Source organism: Stegodyphus dumicola, chromosome 7 (genome assembly GCF_044657685.1).
Source record: "Stegodyphus dumicola isolate Sdum_Otavi_A_Nest chromosome 7, ASM4465768v1".
Lineage (NCBI taxonomy): Eukaryota > Metazoa > Arthropoda > Arachnida > Araneae > Eresidae > Stegodyphus > Stegodyphus dumicola.
The window spans coordinates 186,374,538-186,398,399 of NC_140774.1; the positions used below are offsets into that span (position 1 = coordinate 186,374,538).

At 35.1% G+C, this 23,862-nt stretch overlaps 1 protein-coding gene and 1 long non-coding RNA gene across 4 annotated transcripts in view; one reads left to right on the top strand and one right to left on the bottom strand.

Moving 5' to 3' along the window:
• Positions 1–476, bottom strand: part of LOC118200062 (ABC transporter G family member 20-like) — a 204,062-nt gene extending 203,586 nt beyond the window's left edge. Inside the window, exon 1 of one of the 2 annotated variants that reach the window (XM_035371986.2) lies at positions 107–476. In XM_035371986.2, the coding sequence (XP_035227877.1) occupies positions 107–309 (203 nt within the window). In that variant the 5' untranslated portion in view covers positions 310–476. The remainder of the gene's footprint in view (positions 1–106) is intronic. The other variant, XM_035371985.2, reaches the window with a different exon arrangement.
• Positions 1–23,862, top strand: part of LOC118200065 (uncharacterized) — a 418,146-nt gene that overhangs the window by 91,072 nt on the left and 303,212 nt on the right. The window lies entirely within an intron of this gene.

Sequence of the window (23,862 nt, forward strand, 5' to 3'; positions counted from 1 at the left end):
TGAAAGCGTCCTTAATTACATCGCATATATGCACCTGCGATATTTTGGTTGTTTGAAAGACGTTATAACAGAGTTGAGTTGAGATGTAAAATATATAAGTACTTACATTATTCCTCTCTCCACAGATATATTTAGCCCATTCAGTATACATTCACTGTTCGAACGACGTCCGAAACGAAAACACAATCCTTCACCTTCCACAGCCAAAGAAGAATTTTTAGGTTTTTGGGCTTCTTCCATAACTGGAACTTGAGGCAGAACGTCTAAGTTCAAAGCCCCCTGAAGTGACTCTGATCGCGGAAGCCGCATGATTTCAGATAGCCTCGAGGAAACAAACGTGTTGAACTGATCTGGCAACGAGCTAAGCTGACCGGTTACTGAAATACTTTCTCCCTTAACCCTCGCCACTGACTTTCTCCCGCTCAGCCATGTAACTGTAAACACCACCACTTTTATCGAAGAATCAACGAAGCTTCTTCGATTTTCCCTCCCAAACGATCTTTTTTTGCGGAAGCTGTTATATTTGATGTTATCTGTTAGATAATGTCTCGCGCACAAAAGCTTCAATCAAGCGAAGATAGAAAACATGTGTTGTAATCCAATGATATTCAGTTTCAACTGTAATCTTTTGCGTAAAAAATAACTCTTTTTTTTTTTTTTTTTTTTTGTTGTTGTTCATCGGAATATAAAATTCTGGAATTGTCATACTTAATAAGAAGCTTAAACTTTAGTTACATAATAATAACCACATTTTAACCATAACCGTTATATATATATTGTTACGAATTTGGTATTTAAAAAGCTAATGTTAGTTGAATTATAAATTAAATGGTTTTATTTCTCGCGCAGTGCAGCGCGTGACGAATATTAAAAGAAAGCTAAGCCGGAAAATTGAAAATACAAGAGCGCGTGCATTAAATAAATAAAATATCTCTTTTTGATTTCGAGAAAGTACTGGAAAATTCTAGCGCGTGATTTTAAAATCTTATAAAAGGAGGAAAACATCTCAGTTTGTAGTTAGTAGTTGCTTATTTTGTTGTTGTTTAGAAAACTGCTCTTGTTGATTGTAGCGAATTCGCGGATTAGCGTTCTTTAGCTGTTTTGAATTACGTTCTATTGGACATTTGAGTAGTTGAAAGATAACTACTGTGAGATATTGTAATACTGCATGATAATTTGAGAAAATGTAAGCATTTTTGTTGTGATAATAATAAATTTTTGTTTATTTTTCATCGGACTTGTGCATTCATTTCGTAACGAACCCGTACGCACGCAACAATATATTTTATTTTTCGGATACTTATCAAGCAGTAGCAAATTTTATGCTTTCAAAAAGGATAAATAATATTACGATTGTACATATCTGGAACTAGATCCTGGAGCTTAATCATATTTAAAATTCATTTAAAAATATTTTTGCTATTTGAATGAAGTTATGGTTATAATTATGCTAATTTGTTTACATTTTCTGTTCTGTTTTTGTCTGGTTAAAGGTGTTGGTGTTGGAGTATTTAATTATGGCAAAGCACACTAAGGCTATCTGCCTAAGGGGAGGGATGCCTTCGTGGAGGACATTCTAAGGAAAACTGGCTCGTATACACGTTACACATGGGGAAAATCACGAAAACACCCATGCAGCCATCCTGTTCTCGAGATTCGAACCTCGGACTGAACTACCAGTGTTCAGCGACTTTACCGGTCGGCCGCTGGTGGGCTGTCTGGTTAAAGGAAAAGTATAATTATTACGATAGAAAAAAAATTTAGCGAGCTCTTTGATGTACACTAACATCGAGCTCGCACTAGAATTCATCAGTAATAAAAGCTTGCAAATGTAATGTCTAGAATAGCACTAAGTTATAAGGTATTTCTCTCGCTTTCTTAGCATGTCTTCGTGGTGACGTGGTCAGCACGCCCGAAGCGAAGTCGAGAGGTCAGTGGTTCTAGTCCCGGCGAAGGCATTGTTCTTTTTTCATCTTTCCTGCTTCCAAATAAACTAATGTCTCTACAGTGGCGCCCGAACTAAAAAGGTGGTGAATGATGATTCTTCACCACCAGGATTTGGCAATTAGGTCCCATAAACACTCCATTCGCTCTTTAAAAGAGGGAGTATGTAAGGCATTTCTCCCGCCTTCTTAGCATGCCTTCGTGGTGTAATGGTCTGCACGCTCGGCGCGGATTCGAGAGGTCCGTGGTTCGAGTCTCAGGGAGGGCATTGCTCATTTTTTCATGTCTCCTGCTTCGAAATAACCTAATGTGTCTACAAGGTTATTATTTTGAAGCAGTGATTTTTGTGAGTTCCTTAGCGAGAAGTGAAAGAGAAATTCAAAAACGTGAGTTTGCTTATATGATATATAAATTTTTTATTTAAACAAATTGCTTTATAAATCTGTATCCCTTTACATGTATTTGAAACAAACACGTTAATTCTTTAAATACACATAACTATTAATTTCTATATTACCATGATTATTAATTAGAATTAAGTTATTAAGAATAATAAATTTTATGAATACTACATCGAATTGCGAACATTGCAGTTACCTATTAAATATTCACGATAGCTAATAAAGAATACAGTTCAGTTTCTTATCTTTAAAAATTAGTCTGTTTTAAAGTAATTTTTCTTTTTCAGTCTTTAAAAAGTTGCCATTCTTAATTTATAGTTCCATTTAAGTCATCGTGCTTTAGAAATAATGAATTAATTAAACTTTTATTGTAGGAATAATGATGAATTAGCAGCATCTACCTGCAAAAACTCGAAGCGAAATATAAGTAAAATAATGTATTAGGATTGTTTCTTACAGTTGTTTTGAAAGATTTATATGTTTCAGTTGGGTACAAAACAAACAGATGCAGTCTTTCTTTTAGATTTCGGTTTAACATATGAAGGGTGTGTTTTAATTCATAATAAATAAGCAACTGTTATCTTTCTTACAGATTTCAGTTTTAGCTCATGAAGTTGTACAGCCATTAGATTATTTCGAAGCAAGAGACGTGAATAAATGAGCAATGCCGTTGCCGGGACTTTAACATCGGTCCTCTCGAATACGCGCCAAGCGTGCTGACCATTACACCACGAAGGCATGCTAAAAAGGCAGGAAAAATAACCTATGTATATATCCCCTTTTTCCCCAATCTCCAAATTCTGGTGGTAGAGAATAATAATCCACCACCTTTTTTAGTTGGGACGCCACTGTAGAGACATTAGGTTTTCTTTCTAAGTCATGAAAAATGAGCAATGCTCTCGTCAGATTCGAACCTCGGACTTCTGGAAGACGCGCCGAGAGTACTGATCATTACACCATGAAGGCATGCTAATAAGGCGTTAGAAATATATATATATATCCCCCTTTAAAGCGCGACTGGGGATTAAGGGACCGAAATCTCCAAATTCTGGTGTTAGAGAATCATCATCCACCATGGTTTTTAGTTCGGGCGCCACTGTAGAGACATTAGGGTTTTTTTGTTTGTTTTTAAAAGTAGGAGTCATTGGAAAAAAAAGGAGCAATGCTCTCGCTGGGACTCGAATTTCTCGAATACGTGCCGAGCGTGCTGACTATTACACCACGAAAACATGTTAAGAAGGTGAGAGAAATACTTTATAAAGTTTATCAAAAACGAGTATCCTTGTAGTATAAAACATAAAGATCTAATAAAAATTGAAACCAGTAACATTTTTAGGATAAAAAGATTTACTCATGCGAGCATGTTTTGAAAATTAAATATTCCGAATCCTACGAACTTAATTTTTTTCAGAATACAAACTGGTAGGAATATTAATAAATATTTGTGCTTTTTATAAAGAAAATAAATTATGCCGACTGCTGTAAAATTAAAATTCATTTTTTACGGTTTAAACTAACAAACTAAATTTTCTTGTGTTTCGTTTTTCATGTGATTATGTTTAATTTTAACTGCGGTACATAATAATATGCGTGAAGAAAAAAGGTTTTTTTTTTCCTTTGATCGCGTATAGCAAAGGAAAATTGTTCTTGGAACTTGATGAAAATATTAAAGAGGCTCGTACTTGAGTTAACATGCCGAATAAGAATTTTAAGCAAAATTAAAGAGCATTAAGCAAAAATAAACACAACACAATTCTAAGCCTTATTTGAATATAATTTCTTAGTCTGATTGGTTGTTTAATATTAGTATAGCATTTCCTTAGATAACAGCTCTAAATGATTTAATCTTTTGAATTAGTTTGAATAACTTATTATCGTCATCGATAAAATTTATTGCAAAAATGTCTCCCGACTTAGCGTATGTTGTACAACTGATCGTAAACCATGGTTTAGTGGGTTGTTTAAAATTTTTGCATATAAAACAACTTAATAAAAACTTTGGTATTGCAGTACCGTCTAGTAAAAACAAGCAAAACTGAAAAATTATGTCGAAAAAAGAATTTCAAGAAAAGAAACATTTGTTCTCAGCCATATTTAATGAACTGAGTTAAATCCTTTCAATATGTGATCCAAATTTTTTGAGATATTATTTAAAGTTATCGGTTGTGAAACTTTTATGCTAGAAACAGCAGCGTATGTAATTTTTAAACTTTTAATGTGGAAAACACTTTTTGTTAGGAAAATCTGCTAGATTCCCTGATTCCGTTTACATTTTCTGACTGAACTGTTAGAATTCAAGGCTGATGCTGTGAGGAAAATTTTCAAATGTTCGCCATGAGAAAGAGAAAGCAATGAATCCTTTTATGCGTTTAGGCTATAACACTTGATTCTTCTTTTATAAAATGAAAATTTTCTATCCTTATCGATAGTTTGAGTAACAGTATCCAAGTTCTGTCTTCCAAATGAGAGGGGGGAGTTCTGCATTTTTTAGGTCTTTTGCAAGACAAATTCTTTATAAAAGTTATCGCGTCTTTGCTTTGCAACAATATACAGTGGATGGACAAAAATATGGAAACACCTTGTGAAATGCATGTTTGAAAAGAAAGATTAATTTTAATGAAATATGTAGGTGGCGCTGGCGTTTTTGACTACTGACGCCACCTATACAACTTCGTAAATGTGCTAAACAGTTCAGTTGTTCTCGGAGTACTGTTATGTGAGGTTGTCATTGCATTATGTCAGAGTTAACAGACTTCGAACGTGGGCAAATTGTTGGAGCACGTATGGTAGGTGCTTCCGTAAGCAAGGTAGCCGAGCTGTTTAGTGTTTCAAGAGGTACTGTATCGAAGATTTATTCCGCATATTTGAAGAGCGGAAAAACATCATCTGCTAAATCACAGCGCGGACGAAAGTGTGTCCTGAGTGATCATGACAGACGATCATTAAGGGCAATTGTGACGAAAAATAAGAAGACCACAACTGCAAAAGTTACTGCTGAAATGAATGTTGTGTTACCGAACCCTGTGAGTACCAAAACAATTAGAAGGGAGCTTCATAAACAGGGAATTGCTGGCCGTGCTGCAATCGAGAAGCCACTCATCAGTGATGCTAATGCCCGTAACAGGAAAAGGTGGTGTTTAAGTCATAAAGCCTGGACTATAGAGCAGTGGAAGCGAGTAATATGGTCTGACGAGTCTTCTTTCACATTGTTTCCCACTTCTGGCCGAGTTTACGTTTGGAGAACGCCATCTCAAGCCTATAATACAGACTGCTTGTTGCTAAGAGTGAAACATGGCGGGGGTTCTGTTATGGTTTAGGCAGCCATATCGTGGTTCTCTGCTAGCCCCATGATAACTGTGTCAGGGCACATGACTGCCAAGACTTATGTGAACATTTTGGCCGATCAAGTTCATCCTTCATCCCATGGTAAAAACTTTGTTCCCCGATGGTGATGGTGTCTTCCAAGACGACAAAGCCCCTGTTCACACAGCTCACATTGTCCAGGACTGGTTTTCTGAGCACGAGGATGAGTTGTCCCATCTTCCGTGGCCACCACAGTCACCAGACCTGAATATTATCGAACCTTTGTGGTCTACATTGGAACGGAAAGTGCGGTCTCGTTGTCCACCGCCAACATCGTTATCTGAACTTGCCACCGTTTTGCAGGAAGAATGGTATAATATTCCCTTGGCAAACATACAGGAACTGTATTTATCCATTCCCAGAAGACTGCAAGCTGTTTTGGATGCCAACGGGTTTCCTACACCATATTAAGCAAAGAAACATGTTTTTTAAAAGGTGTTTCCATATTTTTGTCCAACCCCTGTATATCTTAAGGTAATAGAAACAGTTAAAGGAAATTCGTCAATACTTTTTGTTATTTGTCTAATAACTTGTCTAATTTGTTTAATATTTGTCTGCATAGAAGTATAAAATCATTGTTTTTGTATTTTTATGATTAAAATAATTATTCATAATTAAAAATGTGTAATTCGGGAAATCGTAATATTTATGTTATAATGTATTTTATTGTGTTGTAATATCCTAGCTAAACTAGATTTCCTTGTAAGGATTATGCTCATTTTATTAACAGTTACATTTTGAGTTAAACTTCTTTCCTGTCAAATTCTTAACTTCAACTTACTACTTCCGGCCACAAGTAGTAATTTGAAGTTTTAGAATCACGTCTGAATACATAATGAAGAGGAGTGGTATTTAAACCGCGAAATTCTTTGGTCTTAGCGAGAGAGAATCAGAGTTTTTGATTAGCGCGCGTCCGCCTTTTTGGCTACTCTCTCTGAAAGCTGTTATTAAGCTCGGGCCCTAGAACTAGCGTTCAGGGGCCAACTCGGTTAGAATCTTGATAGCTTCGGCTATATCTCTTTAGTTTAGATTAGTTTTAGTTTACTTCTTAGCCTCTTAAGTTCAAGCCTAAGTGTCGGCTTTTATTGTACACTCTAAGACGGAGTTCTGTTAAATCTTATCTGAATAATAAAGGATTATTTACCCTTCCATCTTGTTGTTTCTTGTCACAGGAACTCAAGCGATTATTCGCTTATCAGTTCTTAAGATTCTTCACGTTCAACAGTAACTTAGCCTTTACAAAGGGGAGAACTCTACAAGCTAGAATACTGAAGAACTCTGTAGCGACTATTGGCTGAGTTCTTGTAAGTAACAAATCCAAAGAAGGATTAAATTGCCTTTTATTCCAATTTAAAATAGATGAACAGACGGTCCCTTTCGGACTGCTCAATTCAATAAGCCTCCACTTGAGCTTTAACTCAATATAGAATGTATAAAACTAATCTAATGCTAAATAAATTAACCAGCCGAAGCTCCACAGAATCAACTAACGGAGTTAGCCCTTATTGAAAGATCACCGGCATTTACTAGTAAGCACGTAGAAGTAAGGCAGTGGAATAGTAAGCTTAGACTTATTGCAACAGCGTGGCCGAAAAGCAGAACAAGCTCCCTTATGCTTTCTTATTGAAGTGACCCAAATTAAAGCTTAAATATTCGTTTCCACCTCATTTGCATAAATCGTATTACTGAAAACGGTACTTTTCCGTTTTGCCGGCGCAAGCGATAAAGTCGCCAATAATGGTACAACCGATGCCAAACGGAATATTCTCGCTGGTAACCTTTTACGCCTCATTTTGAAAACAAGTCGCAGCTTTTTCTTATCAGATTGATTTTTTCTTTCAATACTGGCATATAATTACATAGAATTTTTATCAGATAGTTCAGTTTTATGTCTAAGGCCATTTTCGGTAAGGATGCAATCACAGCGCTTACCCGAAGCTGAAAATATAGAAAAGGTAAAGTCAAGGGTTAAATTCATCAATTCTAATGAGAATGCATTAGCGAAGTAAAGCACTGTAGTTTTACATAATTTCTGAGTAAGCTATTCGTACGAATTGAAATATTTCTTGCATTTAAACTTGTGTTCCAAATTAAGATTTAACTTGAAATTAATGTAGATAATTACTGAGAGCATTAGATTTTTGTAGAGTAGTTTACGTGAGATGAGATCGCTTGGGGTCACGTGATAGGAACCGGCGAATCAGGATGCTGAACCATGAAAACATAGTAAGTTCTTAAATTGATGTCTTTTTACAAGTTTATTGTCTTTATTTATTGGCTTTTTATAAAATTTTAAGCGATATTAAAATGTTTATGCCTTCAAAAAAAAAAAAAAAAAAAACTTAGAACTAAAATTTTTAAAATATTTTTTATGTGTATACTGTATGTTGTCGCCAATAAATTCTGCTTGGCGAGATTTGCGCCGGCGAAACGGAAAAGTACCCTGAAAATTCATTCTGACAATGAAATGTAGTTGAACGTTTAGAATGCGTAGGAAAGGATTGTTCCAAAATAAAAGTAACTATTTATAAATTAAAGTAAACCCTGCAGTGTAAAATTATAAACTTATACCATACTGTTTAAGTAATAATCGCAATTAAAACTTAATACGAATTTTTTTTAAACTTCCATTTATTATACACGTTTTTTTTTTTTTTTTTTTTTTTTTTTACACAGAGGTGAAGATGGTAATCACTTCTTTTTTTCAATTGCTCATTTAATCTTTACACTGTGAGACAATCTATTTTTGTTATCGAACGAGGTATAGCGAATGAAACTCCCCGTCCCTTAAAGTTCATTATAGTGGAGTTCGACTATAGTATTGTAATACTAATGCTCTTTCAGTTGCTCATCTAAACTTTACATTGTAAGACACTTTATTGTTGTTATCGAATCGGATATAGCTAACGAAACTTCTGGCCCCTCGAAGTTCATTGTAGTGGAGTTCGACTGTATTATTCTAATACTAATGCTACGTATATATTCAGTTATATTTTCGTACACCAATGAAATACGGAAATATACTGATATCGAGAAATTAATTCAATTTGTAGTAAAATCTGCCGAGCGTGTGATGAGGAAATTATAAGCGCAATATGAATGATATCTGTTTTATTTGCATTTCAAAAGCACATCTACAAAACGTTAGATAATTTTCTTGGCGCTATAATAAGTCAAAAATAGAATACGCTTTCTGTTCAGTTCTTTATTATATCTTTCAACAGCAAAATGAGTAAACATTCTGAAGTTCCTTGTTCCGAAAACACCATTACTCTACCATAATATTCCAATGAGAAAAGGGAGTACATGTAAACTCTGAACAGCAGGATATATTGCAGAAACTTGGGTTATCTTAATGATTTTGTCAAAGTTTATATAAACCAAAATTTTTTAAATTTGTTGGATTAATAAAACATTGAAATGGGAAAAACAATGCAAGAGGAGCAGATATTTAAGAGTAAATAACTAACTGGAAGTAGAAAGTGAAATTTACTTTCACTTTGTTAGCTCGCATTTTCTACTGTGAATAGTTTTATTTTCAATTTTATTTTTCTTTCCTTATCCCCCCCGAATTTAAGGTACTTATTTTCTTTATTCTATTACAAATCAGAGCAATTAATTTTACTTTTTATATTGTATAATATGTATTTGCTTTGTTTTTTGTAACTTTAGCTTGCTTGTATTTCTTTCGAATTTTCTAAATTTCTAAATTTTTTGTAAGTGTTTTATATTTATGGGTGTGATTAAATCATATTATGCTTGTTGTAAAATTTTGTTTACGCAACGGAACTTTCAGACAGCTCCAGTAGAAGAAACGAAACCGCCTTTTGAATTTTATGGGCATAGCAGCAAATAATGAAGTTTTTCAAAGCATTGTGGGGATTTACTCAGTTACGTAACAGTTATTTTATGTTTAATCAGCTTTCCCATCGCTCTTTCTTTCAACTCACACTTTCTTGCCGGAATGCAAATTGACTAGTGCGTACGTATTCATACGAGGTAGAAGGAAGTTAGTATTTAAGGGAAGATTTTGGAAGGTGACGTTAGAGCGTTTTCTACCTTCTTGAAGGCCACGTTGCTAACTTTTGATTCTCTAGCGATTAGAATTATGTGGCGTTGAACTGTTCTTGCTATTAGGCTTGTTTACGCCACTTTCGTGTTAGAGGCAGCGCCGACTGTGAACTTTATTGATTTAATAAAAGGTTCTTTACACCTTTCTCCTGACTTTGCAGTACCTTAACTTAAGGACTTAGTGATAATACATCAAGCAGCCTTCAAAGTCGAATACATTTTATGATAGCCAAGCACAAAAAACGATATAACAACTTCTACTCTTGTGACCGATTTCGTAAAGCTAAAAATATCACCTCCTGAAACTTGTTAAACCTAATGATAAATATGCAAAAATGTAAATTTTTGGAACAATCTATATACTTTAGATTTAGAAGGTTTAAAATTAATTACAAACGAATTAAAAAGAAAACGAAAATCCTTATGGCTTCTGATTTTTCTAAGATGTTTAGTCTTGGTTGATAATCTGAATGTAACAAAGCTCGCAAAGGTTATTTGCCAAGGAAAAGGCGCTTTCGAGAAGCAGTTTCTAAGGGACACTGGCTTATATTGGTGTTCGCCGAAAACATCGTGGACGAAAACGTCGCGGAGAAAACAACGCAAGGCGAAAACGTCGTGGCACAAAACATCGTGGGAGAAAAAATAAAGCAAAGCGAAAACATCGCAGTTCTCTAAACATCGTGGTACAAAATATCGTCGTCGAAAGTAAAGCGGTTCAAAAACTTCACAGTTTGAAAACATCGTGGTAAAAAATAAAGTACGTACAAATCATCGCATGAACATAACATCGCAAACATGCGTTTTTTAGGCTTTAATAATTGTGAAAAGATACTCGCATAATGATTTGTTAGCGCAAGATGGAAAGAAGGACAATTTTTACTTTCATATTTTATTATTAACTCATAAATATTTGCTGAAAATGTAAAGTGGAAACTTAAGCATAGAAAATTGATGCAACTTATAAGCACTAGATAGAATTTTAAACTGACATAGTTAACTAACAAAGGTCATTAATAAATTATTTTTGTAAAGTTTTACTGATAATGTTTCATGAAAAGTATAATCTAAAAAAGATTAGAAGAAGGAAGATAAGTAACTGCATACTTTTACCTATAAAAAAATTGCTAAGTTAATTATGAGATTATTTTCTTTTGTTAATCTGGTACTCTTATAGTAAAAATTATTTCTTTTTGGTTTAAATTTCTTGTATTTTTATAAATTTATTAGTTAATAAAAAATAAGTAAAAATTCTTCTTCTTTCCATCTTGCTCTCACACATCATTATACAAATATCTATTTACAGTTATTAAAGTCTAAAAAACGCATGTCTGCGATGTTATCGTCATGCGATGATTTTTTTTTTTGTACATATTACTTTATTTTTTACCACGATAATTTCGACGACGATGTTTTTAAACTGAGAAGTTTTTGAACCGCTTTTTTCTGCAATGTTTTCGGCTGTAACCCTCATATTCACGTTCCCAAGAGGAGAGGAACATCACGAAAACCATTCATGCAGCCAGGCGTAGGATCGAACTCCTAGAATTCAGGGGCCCACCAGCTGCTGAGCGGTAAAGTCGCTGAACACTGGTAGTTCGGTCCGAGGTTCGAATCCCGCGAACGGGCTGGCTGCATGGGTGTTTTCGTGGTTTTCCCCATGTGTAACGTGTATACGAGCCAGTTTTCCTTAGAAAGTCCTCCACGAAGGCATCCCTCCCCTTAGGCAGATAGCCCAAGTGTGCTTTGCCTTAATTAAATACACACACCCAGTATTCAAGGCCTTTAACCACTCGTGAGGTCTCTCCTAGTAAAATGTCCATAAATAGAAAGTCAGGGTTAATTTGGAGAGTCAGTTCTATGACAGGAATAACTCTGTGCGATTTTAAAGTCGAGATTTTATGGTTTGAACGTGAAATTTCCAATAATCATGCTTATTTTGCGTTTTGCAACTAAATTTACAGAATTTGTTCCCACTTATTGAAGTATTTTTCGCGGTATCTTCAATATTACTAGAATTATATTTTATTTATTTGTATGGGAAGAATTTGGTGTAGTTGAGTTCAAATAAAGTTCGAGCATTTTTTATACCTGTTTGCATATTTGGGAAACGGTTAACAGGCAACAAAGAATAGGAAGTTGCTTTCTTACGACTCTCATTTTAAAATTATGCGTAGATTGCTGCATTTTTATTGAAAAAATATGCTAATACATTGTAGGCTATTATTATGATGCTATAACCTTGAAAATAATTTGGATCTACTCTTATATGCGCCCTAAGGTTGCCAAATGCGGCGATATGTGTTGTGCGCTGGTTTTTGGCGCGATTGCCTGTTCGATGGTTTTGTGGGCAATGTTGGTTTCTATGGCAACCCTTTTTACGTGGAAACTTGGATTTGCTAGTTGGTTCGTGTGGTAATTAAGTGATTTATGACTTGTTGGCAAAATTTTAGTCGAGTGCCTGGTACAACTATTTTTTCGGGTGGTTGGAAATTCTACAAGTATTTAGGAGAAGAAGGTTTTGAACAGTTATTTGTGAAAAATAGTATCAATTTTGTGGATAGTGAGTCTGGCTGTCATATAAATACGATAGAGATTACGTGACGGCGTGCTACGTTGCTAAATTGTCGATTTATAATCGGAAATGCGATTTTTGAGTTTTATTTGGTGGTTTATATATTTTTCCATCGTTGTTCTGAAACGGGAGAAGATGCTTTTAACAAATTTGTGGTGAAATTGTTTTGGTGAAGGTTGAATTAGTATTTCTGCTGTTCGAAGAAGCATTCATCCATGGTAAGTGCATTTTGTTTTACACTGAAATGACAAAATGTCATGGGATAGCAATATGCAAATATACAGATGGCAGTAGTATCGCGTAGAAAATGTGTAAATGCGAAGTGCTTTGTCAGGGCTTTCATTTGTGTTCAAGTTATTCACGTGAAGAGGCTTTGACGTGATTATGGCCGCACGACGAGAATTAACAGACTTTGAACGCGGAATGGTAGTTGGAGCTAGACGCATGGGTCATTCCATTACGGATATCATTGGGGAATTCAACATTCCGAGATCCACAGTGTCAAGAGTGTGCCGAGAGTATCTAATTTCAGGCATAACATCCCACCATGGACAGTGCAGTGGCCGACCACCTGCACTTAACGACCGAGACCAGCGACGTCTGCGTAGAGTTGTCAATGTTCACAGACAAGCAATACTGCGTCAAATAGCCGCAGAAATCAATGTGAGACGTACGAGGGACGTGTCCGATAGGACAGTGCGGCGAAATTTGTCTTCCTTGGGCTATGCCAGCAGAAGACCGACTCGAGTGCCTTTACTGACAGCACGACATAGCATGCAGCGACTCTCGTGGGCTCGTGAGCATATCGGTTGGTCCCTAAACGAATGGAAAATCGTGGCGTGGTCAGATGAGTCACGATTTCAGTTGGTAAGAGCTGATGGTAGGTTTCGAGTGTGGCGCAGACCCCACGAAGCCATAGACCCAAGTTGTCAACAAGGCACTGTTCAAGCTGGTGGTGGTCTGGCATAATGGTCTGGGCTGTTTTTACATCGCATGGACTCGGACCGCTGGTGCTACTGAACCGATCATTAACTGGAAATGGATACCTTCAGCTAGTTGGAGATCACTTACAACCATTCATGGACTTCACGTACTCAAACAACGATGGGAGTTTTATGGATGACAATGCGCCATGTCACCGGGCCACAATTGTTCGCGATTGGTTAGAAGAACATTCTGGACAATTCCAGCGAATGATCTGGCCACCTAGATCGCCCGACATGAATCCCATCGAACATTTATGGGACATCATCGAGAGGTCAGTTCGTGCCCAAAACCTGCACCGTCAACACCTTCACAATTATGGACGTTTATAGAGGCAGGATGGCTCAATATTCCTGCAGGGGACTTCCAACGACTTGTTGAGTGTATGCCACGTCGAGCTGCTGCACTTCGCCGGGCAAAAGGAGGACCGACAAAATATTAGGAGGTATCCCATGACTTTTGTCAGTTCAGTGTATTCTTGTTCTTATTTAGTAGAATGTTATGTTCGTTGTATTTTTAGTATGAATTTCTGTCGTTATTTTTTTAAACTTTGTTTGAAATTTATTTTAGTTATTTTGTTGATTAGTGCGCAATGCCTAGATTGTGCAATTCGTAGATGTTTTTTAAAGTTTAGACAGAACGCTGTATACACGGTATTCTTGAAATTTATTGTTGTTATGTTAATTTATTAAAGCGAGGTGTGCGTAGTTCGTAGAATACTTCGCTGCCTAGATTGTGCAATTAGTAGATTTATTTTTTTTTTAAGTTTAAACAGAAAGCTATGTACATGGTACTCTTTGAAATTTATTGTTATGTTAATTTATTTAAGTTAGGTGTGTGTAGTTCCTAGATTCCTTCGCTGCCTAGATTGTGCAATTCTGTGATTTTTTTAAGTTAAAACTATCACTGTGTAGTACATGGATTCTTGTCGAATATTTTTAGTTAGAAACTTTACGTTTTTGCTACCTAAATTTTTTGTTTTTGTTTCGGATTTTTAGCTTAAATTGTATGTTCAAAACGTGATTTTTGCACGTGCGAAAATCGTATTTTTTGCAGGCATTTTAGGCTAAAAGTTCGAAATGTAGGCAAAAAATTTACGTACTAATGTGGCGGCGTGCAGTTTCTCGCTAAAAATGTTTGGCGAGAAATATGTCGCCGCATTTGGCGACCTGAAGGCGCATATAAGAGTAGCAAGAGTAGTTCCAATTATTTGTAAGTGAAATTCCTCGTACTAAATATTTTTCGCAATGTGAAACTGTTCAAGCGTTTAAAAGTTTATGCGTTATATTTATGTTTTCTTCAGTTTGTGTGTTTTCACATCATACTTAACCTGAAATTAAAATCAAGCTGCATTGCTTAATAGAGCTGAAAATTGTTATGCGCAAATAAGACTATAAACACAAAAGTAAGATTTGCAGAGTGGGTAAGACCGCGAATCACTAGTAGTTTGATTCGGATTTAAATCCAGGTGTTGTGTCTGGCTTGATCTAGCTGCTTCATTGTTTTCTCAACGCATAAATTGGATTTTCCCTTTAAACTGTAACAAAAGCATCTCTTCCTTTAGATGAGCCCACCAGCGGCCGAACGGTAAAGTCGCTGAACACTGGTAGTTCGGTCCGAGGTTCGAATCCGGCGAACGGGCTGGCTGCATGGGTGTTTTCGTGGTTTTCCCCATGTGTAACGTGTATACGAGTCAGTTTCCCTTAGAAAGTCCTCCACGAAGGCGTCCCTCCCCTTAGGCAGATAGCCCTAGTGTGCTTTGCCATAATTAAATACACCACACCACCACTTCCTTTAGATGAGAAGGACTTTCGTGCTTTGATGGAACTAATTAAATAAACAAACCGAATTTTCGGATAAAAACTGCAAATTGTTATCAGAAAATAGGTTTCAAGATTCTTTATGTTTTTTTCTGATTGAACTGAAAAAGTATGAAATCGACAAAAATTATTTTTAATTTCCATTTTACGCACATCAGATAATTTATTTACTTAATTAAAAGAAAACTGAGTGTAAAATGGTTGATAATTTTTGTTTTGGATCTCTTATATTTTAAAGCTATGTATAGGCTAAATTGAGAGTATAAATTAAAAAATCCTCAGTTACATCAAACTGCTTTTCACGTTTAGTTGAATACTTAAATATTAATGGAAAAGTAAATAAAATTAATTCTGGGTAAGCGTATATGTATCGTTTATTTTGAGCTCTTAAGAAGACATTACCGATTTAAATATGGAATTGCTGAATAAAGGTAAGTGCTTTTTGTTTCACATGATTACGTGAGTGGATTGTAAGCGAATGCATGCGATATTACATATATTTTCAGATTCTGTATCACGAAATAATATTGCACAGATTTATGCTTAAAACACCATTGCCAACAACGGAAAGGAGTGCTGAAATGCGTACGGTACACAGATTGTGAAAGCCTTTACAAAAGGGCATTGATCTATTTAGCTACCTTAGATTCTATTTACGTTAGATAACACAGAGATTAACGAAGTTTTATTGCGCATGCATATATATGAGTCAATATCTGTTAAAGGTACTTTGATATGTATGTCAAGTAAGCGGTATATTCAGCCTGAATGGTAATATAACAAAAAAGAAATGCAGCTTAATTAAATAAATAATGCGTGCTTTTTAATTAATTGCCATTTTTGAATAAAAAGTATAACGTTTTGAGAAGCTCCTAAAGAAAAATAGGCTAATCTTTAGAATATGGTAACAGGTAGTTTGGCGACATTTTGGTAAGGCGATTAAGGTTACTAGCTAGGACTTTAGCAATAATCTGAGAAGTACACAGTTCGAATCACAGATTATTTTGTCTCAGAGAAATGACAGATCATGAGACATGTCGTGACATTTTCCGGAAAATTCCGATCGTGATTTTAGCTAATAAGCACTTACAAACAATTTCGCTGCTAAAGTGCAGAATCGCCCACTTATTTGTTTGGCGCTTTTTACAAGAGTAAGAAGAATTGGATTTTTGTCAATTTTCTTTGACTTTTTAAGTGAAAATAGGTCGATGTGTACATAGATAAAGTCAAGCGTGTTCGCAATGCCATTTTTGTGCAATTCTGGGATTTTTTTTAAGTGAAAATAGGTCGACGTGTACATGGATACCGTGTATGTGCAATTCTTAAAATCGCGGCAAGCAGTTTGCGATTCTGCACTTTCTCCCAGTTTCGCACCTAATCTTCGTCATGATTAAGCATTTTTGTTCCATAAAAGTTCTAGAATAAGCGTAATTCAGCTAGCAGATTGTTGGAAAAAATGTTGAGTAAAAAAAAAAAAAAAAAAAAAAAATGCCTTTACTTCGTGAAAACAAAATGGCATCCAAAACAAAACTAGTAGGTTGCTGTAGCAGGGTTTGTCGCCAAAAAATCGCCAAGTTACCATAATCTAAAGATTCACCGAAAAATATAACCTTCCCAGCGGTTTGGCCCTGAAATGTCAAAGTTCTTCAGAATGTCGTGAGTAAATGGTATTTTCATGATTATACTTCCATATCGACAGTCTCAGTTTGAACCTTGATTCCTTTTCTTCCAATATCTATCCAATTTTAAATCAGATACATTAGAAGCTGGAAGAAATTTTCATGCGTAATGAATTAGAAAGCCACTCTTCTGTATGGAATTTTGGGCTGATCTTTGGAATATGGTAATACCTAGGACTTTGGTAATAATGTGAGAAGTACTCAGATCCGATTACGCATTATTTTGTGTGAGGGAAATGAGAGATCATGAGATATGTCATGTGACATTAATGGACGAATTACAGTTGTTTAATCGGAAAAGGGGGGAAATCTGGAAATTTCGTATTTAGCTATATTTTGTGTTGTGTGAAACGTGACATTAATGGACGAATTACAGTTCTTTAATCGGAAAAGGGGGTTAATTTGGAAAAGCTTCATTGTGTGTTGTGTGAAATAGTGTTGATTAATTTTCGGATTGCATGGCGCTATGTAAAGTGAATTCTAAATTTTTAATGCGTTTATCTGATAATAATAATAAGTTGAGATTGTGTAAAAGGAAGGATATTACAAGTTTAAATGGCGGTGCAAGAAATATGGTGAAAATGGACATTTTGTGAAAAGGAGTGTAAGGAAAGGTACGTGGTTTGCTGAAAGTAGTTTGAGTATAGGTGGAATTTTATTGATTTCTTATTACTTGGTGAATAGACTTCCAGTTGACCACTGGATTTAGGATTTAGAAATTAGCAGTAGTACTGCAGCGACGTAATGAAGATTCTGAAGAAGATTAGGTAAGTTAGTATTTTTAATCATTTGAGGATATTACTTTTATGCATTGTTCTAAATGTAAGGAGTAAATAAATTAAAATGGTATTATTTGAAAATTGTTATTAGCAATGATTTAGTTTAAAGTAATTAGGATTGTAATCTAATTTTTATTAATTTAATGTATGTGCTTATTTATATTTGAAGTAGTGTTTTTTAATTTAATTATATTTTAATTTAATGATCGTGATTTTGTGAGTTGAGTTATATGTTTGTAGTATTTTGGAATATGTTTGAGTAGTATACGTTGAGTATTTTCATGCATTTTCGTGAAATTTTTCTAATTTATGAGAAAAAAGCAGTGTACATGGATATAGTGAAGAGTGTGTGCAATGCCATTTTTGTGCAATTCTGGGATGTTTTTTTAAGTAAAAATAAGTCGACGTGTACATGGTTTGGTGATATTTTAATTAAATGATAGTTATTTTGTGAATTTTATGTTTGTAGGAATTTGGTATACGTTTAAGTTGAAGTAAACGTGCATGGAAATAATTTAAATATTTGACACTAAGTATTTGTAATGCTTGCGGTATGAATTCGTTGGTAACGTGTATAATATAATAGATGATTTAGAGGTAAAAGTTTTTGGATATTTTATTTATTTTATATGTGGAAATGTTCATATTTGGAAAGGGTATAAACTTTTTCGCGATCAGGTAATTTCATATATGTTCTTTTTACCGGGTTTAAAGATTCAGAAAATTGTCATGTATTTTCGTGAAATTTTTGTAATTTATGAGAAAAAAACAGTGTACATGGATATAGTGAAGAGTGTGCGTAATGCCATTTTTGTGTAATTCTGGGATTTTTTTTAGGTAAAAATAAGTCAGCTTGTACATGGTTTATGTGTATGTGTTATTTTGAAAAACGCGTAAGGAGTATGGTATTGTGCACTTTTCCCAATTTTGCAGTGAATATTTGTCATGATTAAGCAGTTTTGTTAGATAAAATTTCTAGCATAAGTGTAATTCGGCTAGTAGATTGTTGGAAGAAGTGTTCAGTAGATAAAAAGAAAAGAAACATGTCTTTACTTCGTGAAGACAAAATGGCGGCGGGGGAAAAAAAAAATAGAGGGTTGCTTTAGGAGAGTTGGTCGGCAAATTTTCGCCAAAAAAGCGCCAAGTTACCATAATGTAAAGATCAACCAAATTGCCTTTACTTCAGGAAAACAAAATGGCATCCAAAACAAAACTAGTAGGTTGCTGTAGCAGGGTTGGTCGCCAAAAATCGCCAAGTTACCATAATCTAAAGATTCACCGAAAAATATAACCTTCCGAGCGGTTTGGCCCTGAAATGTCTTCTGAAAGTTCTTCAGAATGTCGTGAGTAAATGGTATTTTCATGATTATACTTCCATATCGACAGTCTCAGTTTGAACCTTGATTCCTTTTCTTCCAATATCTATCCAATTTTAAATCAGGTACATTAGAAGCTGGAAGAAATTTTCATGTGTAATGAATTAGAAAGCCACCCTTCTGTATGAAATTTTGCGTCTATAACCCCGAGAGGGTTTTAATGGAAAAATCAGAATAAAATGGCTGATGAAGAAACGTAGGCAAATGCATTTCACTAAAGAGACAGAAATAACTGCAGCTTATGTAAATTTCTGACGAAAAGACAACTGTAAGCATGCTTGATACTACTGAGACCATGATTGAGCTTTAAAACGTTTAAATTCTTGAAAACTAAAAAGGGTTTTCAAGAAACTATTATTAAGCGTTTTAAAGAATAATTCCAGCAAACAGACCATTGATTAGTAATTAAAAGAAAGAGAAACGCGCTAAAGAAAAATTTTAAATTATGTCAAAAAGCAAGCTTATTTTAGCGTAGGTTTTGAAAAAATGAAAGCTCCATGCTGCTCAATTACTAAAGGTATTTCCATTGCTAACATTTTAGACGTTAAAATAGCTATTAGGCTCTAGCATATTGTCCTGGCTTTTCAACTACTGGCTGTCTAGAAGTTAAAATAGCTATTAGGTCTTCTCATATTGTTTAGCAACATGCACTTAACTCACACAACTGGTATCTAGTTTTGCTCTATTACTTTCTAACAGTATTTTCACTGTAAAATAATTCTTTAAAAAATCGTCGACAAACTTAAGGATATTTCTCCCTGGAGCTCATTAATGGTTTCTTTGGATGTCAAATCACTGTTTAATAATTGATGAGACATTAAAATATAATGAAACCATACTTCGGGAATTGCATTCACACATATTGAAATTCAAGAGGAATTTCTTTCACAAAGTTTCTTTGTATCAGACCCGGTTCGATTTCCAAATAATAACTATCGCTAAACTGAAGACTAGTTATGGGCAGTCCATTCGGTCCAGTACTTGCTAACACTTACATACAGTACTTTGAAGTCACGTTATTTTAGAAACCTATCTTGACAGGCATTTGCCTGTTCAGCATTGGCCACACTTAAAGCCAGAACTGATGGCCATTTTTATTAAGAAAGCACTTAATAAAATGCTGCTTCTTATCACCGCTGCTTCTTATGAAGAGACGGACACATAAACCATACCTTTTTTGGGATTTGAACCCAGTCCCTTCAGTACCGCAGTAGGCTGCCCTAACGAGTATACCGTGTTGGCGGCCCATTATACCGCCTGCGGAACCACTATACCACCTACGCTGATGACTCAGTCACGCGTTTTGACGGTAATAAGGTATATTTAACCAAGATTTTATCTTTTACGAATTCAGTTGATCCAGCCATCTGGTTCACTTCCGAAGTTCAATCTGACAATTTTCTTCCTTTTACATTCCAATTATTTGTGATGAAATTGATTTCAGTAGTACTATTTATTATAAAACCATTTTCTAGTTGCTTGCCTCCCCATGCTAAATCATGTGATGCTGATGAACAAAAATTCCCTTCCTTTGAATTTATTATATATCGTGCTTTCAAAGTTTGCTCTTCAGAATCTTTTTCTCTGCCATAAACTGAGTTATTTGAAATCAGCTGCTTTTAACAGAGGATCTTCTCTCACAATCACTAATAAAGGCCTTTAAACATTTTTCATCTTTCCATAAAAAAGACACACTGCTATAAGAACATAACTGTAATAACCTTGTCGTTATTCCATTTCATCCTTCTACAAGCTACAAAATTGATCGAATTGTTCTAAAATTCAATTTTCAGATCATTTCCTCTTCTAATAGGGAAATTCACTGCTAAATTCCATCACTGATTTTTAATTCTTGGAGAATTTATAACATATACGAGTATTATCGATATGGTTTGTCATACAGCGGCCAAATTAAAGGAGCGTTAAAATTTCTTGTCAAGGAATGAAAATCTTTTATTCGAAATGGAGGAATAAACAAATTTTGTCATCAAGAGCTAATCCCAGTGGACCCTTGATCACAATTTTGCATTTGGCTTTAGTTAACGACAGGTACAGGTACAGGTAGAAGCTAGGCCAGCACCTCCGTAGTAACACAGGTAATTGAGGTATTGCTGAACCTAGCTAACGGTTAAACTTTCCACCCCAATTTTGAGGGAGAACACCCCGCGGGTGGTCCGAGGTTCTCCCGCTCCTCTTTTATTACCATCAACCACTTGAGAGGACTTTCTGAGATAAATGAGTTCTGGTATTAATAGTGTACACAAATCATATTGAGAAAAGACTGTCCTTAAAAAGTTAAACAACTGATGCTTCCAAAAGCAGAAATGTAAGAATAAACGTCTTTTCTAAGTCGGAAGGTGTAATAAGCAAGTCTTTGAAGCTCCCGTCCATCAGCATTGCGTAGATAAATGAAACTGTTGGAACATTAAAATGAAATTAAAACTAAAATAAAAATAATAAATAATAAAAAATGAAAAATAAAAAATAAAAAATATATAAATAAAATAAAAAAATAAAAAGACAAATATGGTACAGTAACATATGGAGATGAATAAGCATTAGATATGACAAATATCCAGTCCGAGTCTTTGGATATGTATAAGAACGTCTCTGATTTTGGCCCTAAGGTGTCTGTTCTTTATTGCATATTTCTTAAATGGTATTAAATTGTTGTTAGACTCGATCAGATGTTTGCCATCTGTTAGATTACAGTCAAAAATGTAATGATCAGGGTCACCCCTTTCGCCACATATGCAGAGATCCGTGGGGCACATGCCTCTGTCATGGAAGTAGGTGGGGAAAGGAACGTGCTTTGTGATATACTGATTCAGAACATGGTCATAGTGTAGGGCCTCTTTGTCAGTTTTTGAGAAAAAATTGTGAACTCTTCTGCCTTGTAATGCAGAATCCCACTCTTCTTGCCACTTTGAGTCGACAATTACATTCAGTGTGAATTTTAAATGGGACTTGGGCCACGGGACATGAATTACCTCCAAGTCCTTCATAACGCTTTCAGAATTCTGATATCCCAGTTTCCCTCGTTTCATTAATGTTTTCTCGATAGATGGCGCTGCGATAATCTTTGCTTTTCTCCTTTCATTGCTTTCGGTATAAAAACGCCCATCATCCCTTCCATTATACAATTTCTGCTCAAGGTTTTGGGTGCTATCACCACTATCAGAGAGAGCGCTATCATTTCGACCAAACCAGCCGAATCTTTCTAACGATCCAAGCCAAGAATATCGTACTTTATTTTATTTTATTGGTTGTACAGACACATCTATATCAAGGTGCCATTATGTGAATAATGCAGATAACACTGTACTGCTTTCCAAACATTCGAATTTTCAAAATGCCATAATAAATTTACATATTTTTGTTGGCATTATTTGTCACTTGTGTTCTGTTTGGAAAATCAAATTAAAAGCAACAAAATGTACTTTCTTAGTTTTGGAAGATATTATTAAAACCGATTGTTTGATCCAAGAACACTCATGGAACAGTTTTTATAAACGTTCAGTTATATAAATATTTAGATGTTATATTTGACAAAAAACTTACATTTAAAGACTAATTCATTTATGCTGTCAATTAAGTTAATGCAGCTTTTATGGCTACTTACTGTAGTATAGGAAGAAAATGTAAACCGCATCTTCGTGTCAAGTTACGACTTTACTTAATTTTGATCCAGCCAATCCTTACTAATGTAATTCCTGCATGGACAATTATACGAAAAACTTGTAAAAAAAAAAAAGTAGAAATTCTACAGAATAAAATCCTTTGCACCTTGGTCAGTGATCCGTAGTTTATTAGAAATTCTATTATTCATCTGACATCGACTTACCAAACATTCGTGATCACATTTTAAGGGGACTTAATAATTTAAGTCATCAGAAAGTTTGTGTTGCCACAAATATTTTTATAATTTAATCCGCTTTGTGACAACATTTTCGTCATGTTTCCAACTTGCGCGCACAGTTTAAAACATTCTGTTTCATAATTTAATTCCATATTTAATATATAGCTTTTATAACATCTGGAAACTACTGTGAACCTAAAATTCTAAGAATTTCATGTTCAATTTTTATTTTATTTTGAGTTGAGTTATAAAATGTATTTTATTAACAAAATTTTTAATGTTTTCATCCATAAATTTTTTCAATATTAAAATAATCATCAGATTATTGGTTCAGTTAGAAAATAGTGCCCATATAAAGAATTTCATCCAATTTCAAGTATGTACCATTAGCCATTTTTAAAATATCATGCGCGCAAGGTGGAAACATCGCGAAATATTTTGTCACAAATCGGATTAAATTACAAAAATATTTGTGGCAACACAAACTTTCTGGTGACTAGTTTTCAAAGCAGCTATATCATGAAATCAGCTGTAAAAAGTTGGAAGTAATTGTTTTTAAAATAAATAAAATATTCCAATTCTTGCAACAGTCACATATTCGAGGATCAGCAGGGGTTTGAGGTGTATGAGTCCCCTTAATATAGTCTCATGTTGCTGTTGTTGTATTGTCCATATTATATGGAACAATGGTTGCCACAGTCTATTCCAAAGAGAGGTTAGACTTCTATTTTCCACTCCCAATTTTGAGAGCGAGCACCCCGGGGGGGATCCGGGGGTCTCCAATCCCTCTCCCCTTCCAACAAAGCACACGAAAGAACTTTCGGCTCGCCGCATATTTAGAGTGCCGCCATGTTGCACCGACACTATACATTTACAAACATCTATGTCTTCTCCGAGATTCGAACTCGGGCCTTCCGTACCGTAGGCGTAATGGCAGACCGCACATTGAGTTGAACAGTGTTAAACGAATGTCGCGTACTGCGCATGCTCAGAAAACAATTTGGCGTAATTAGT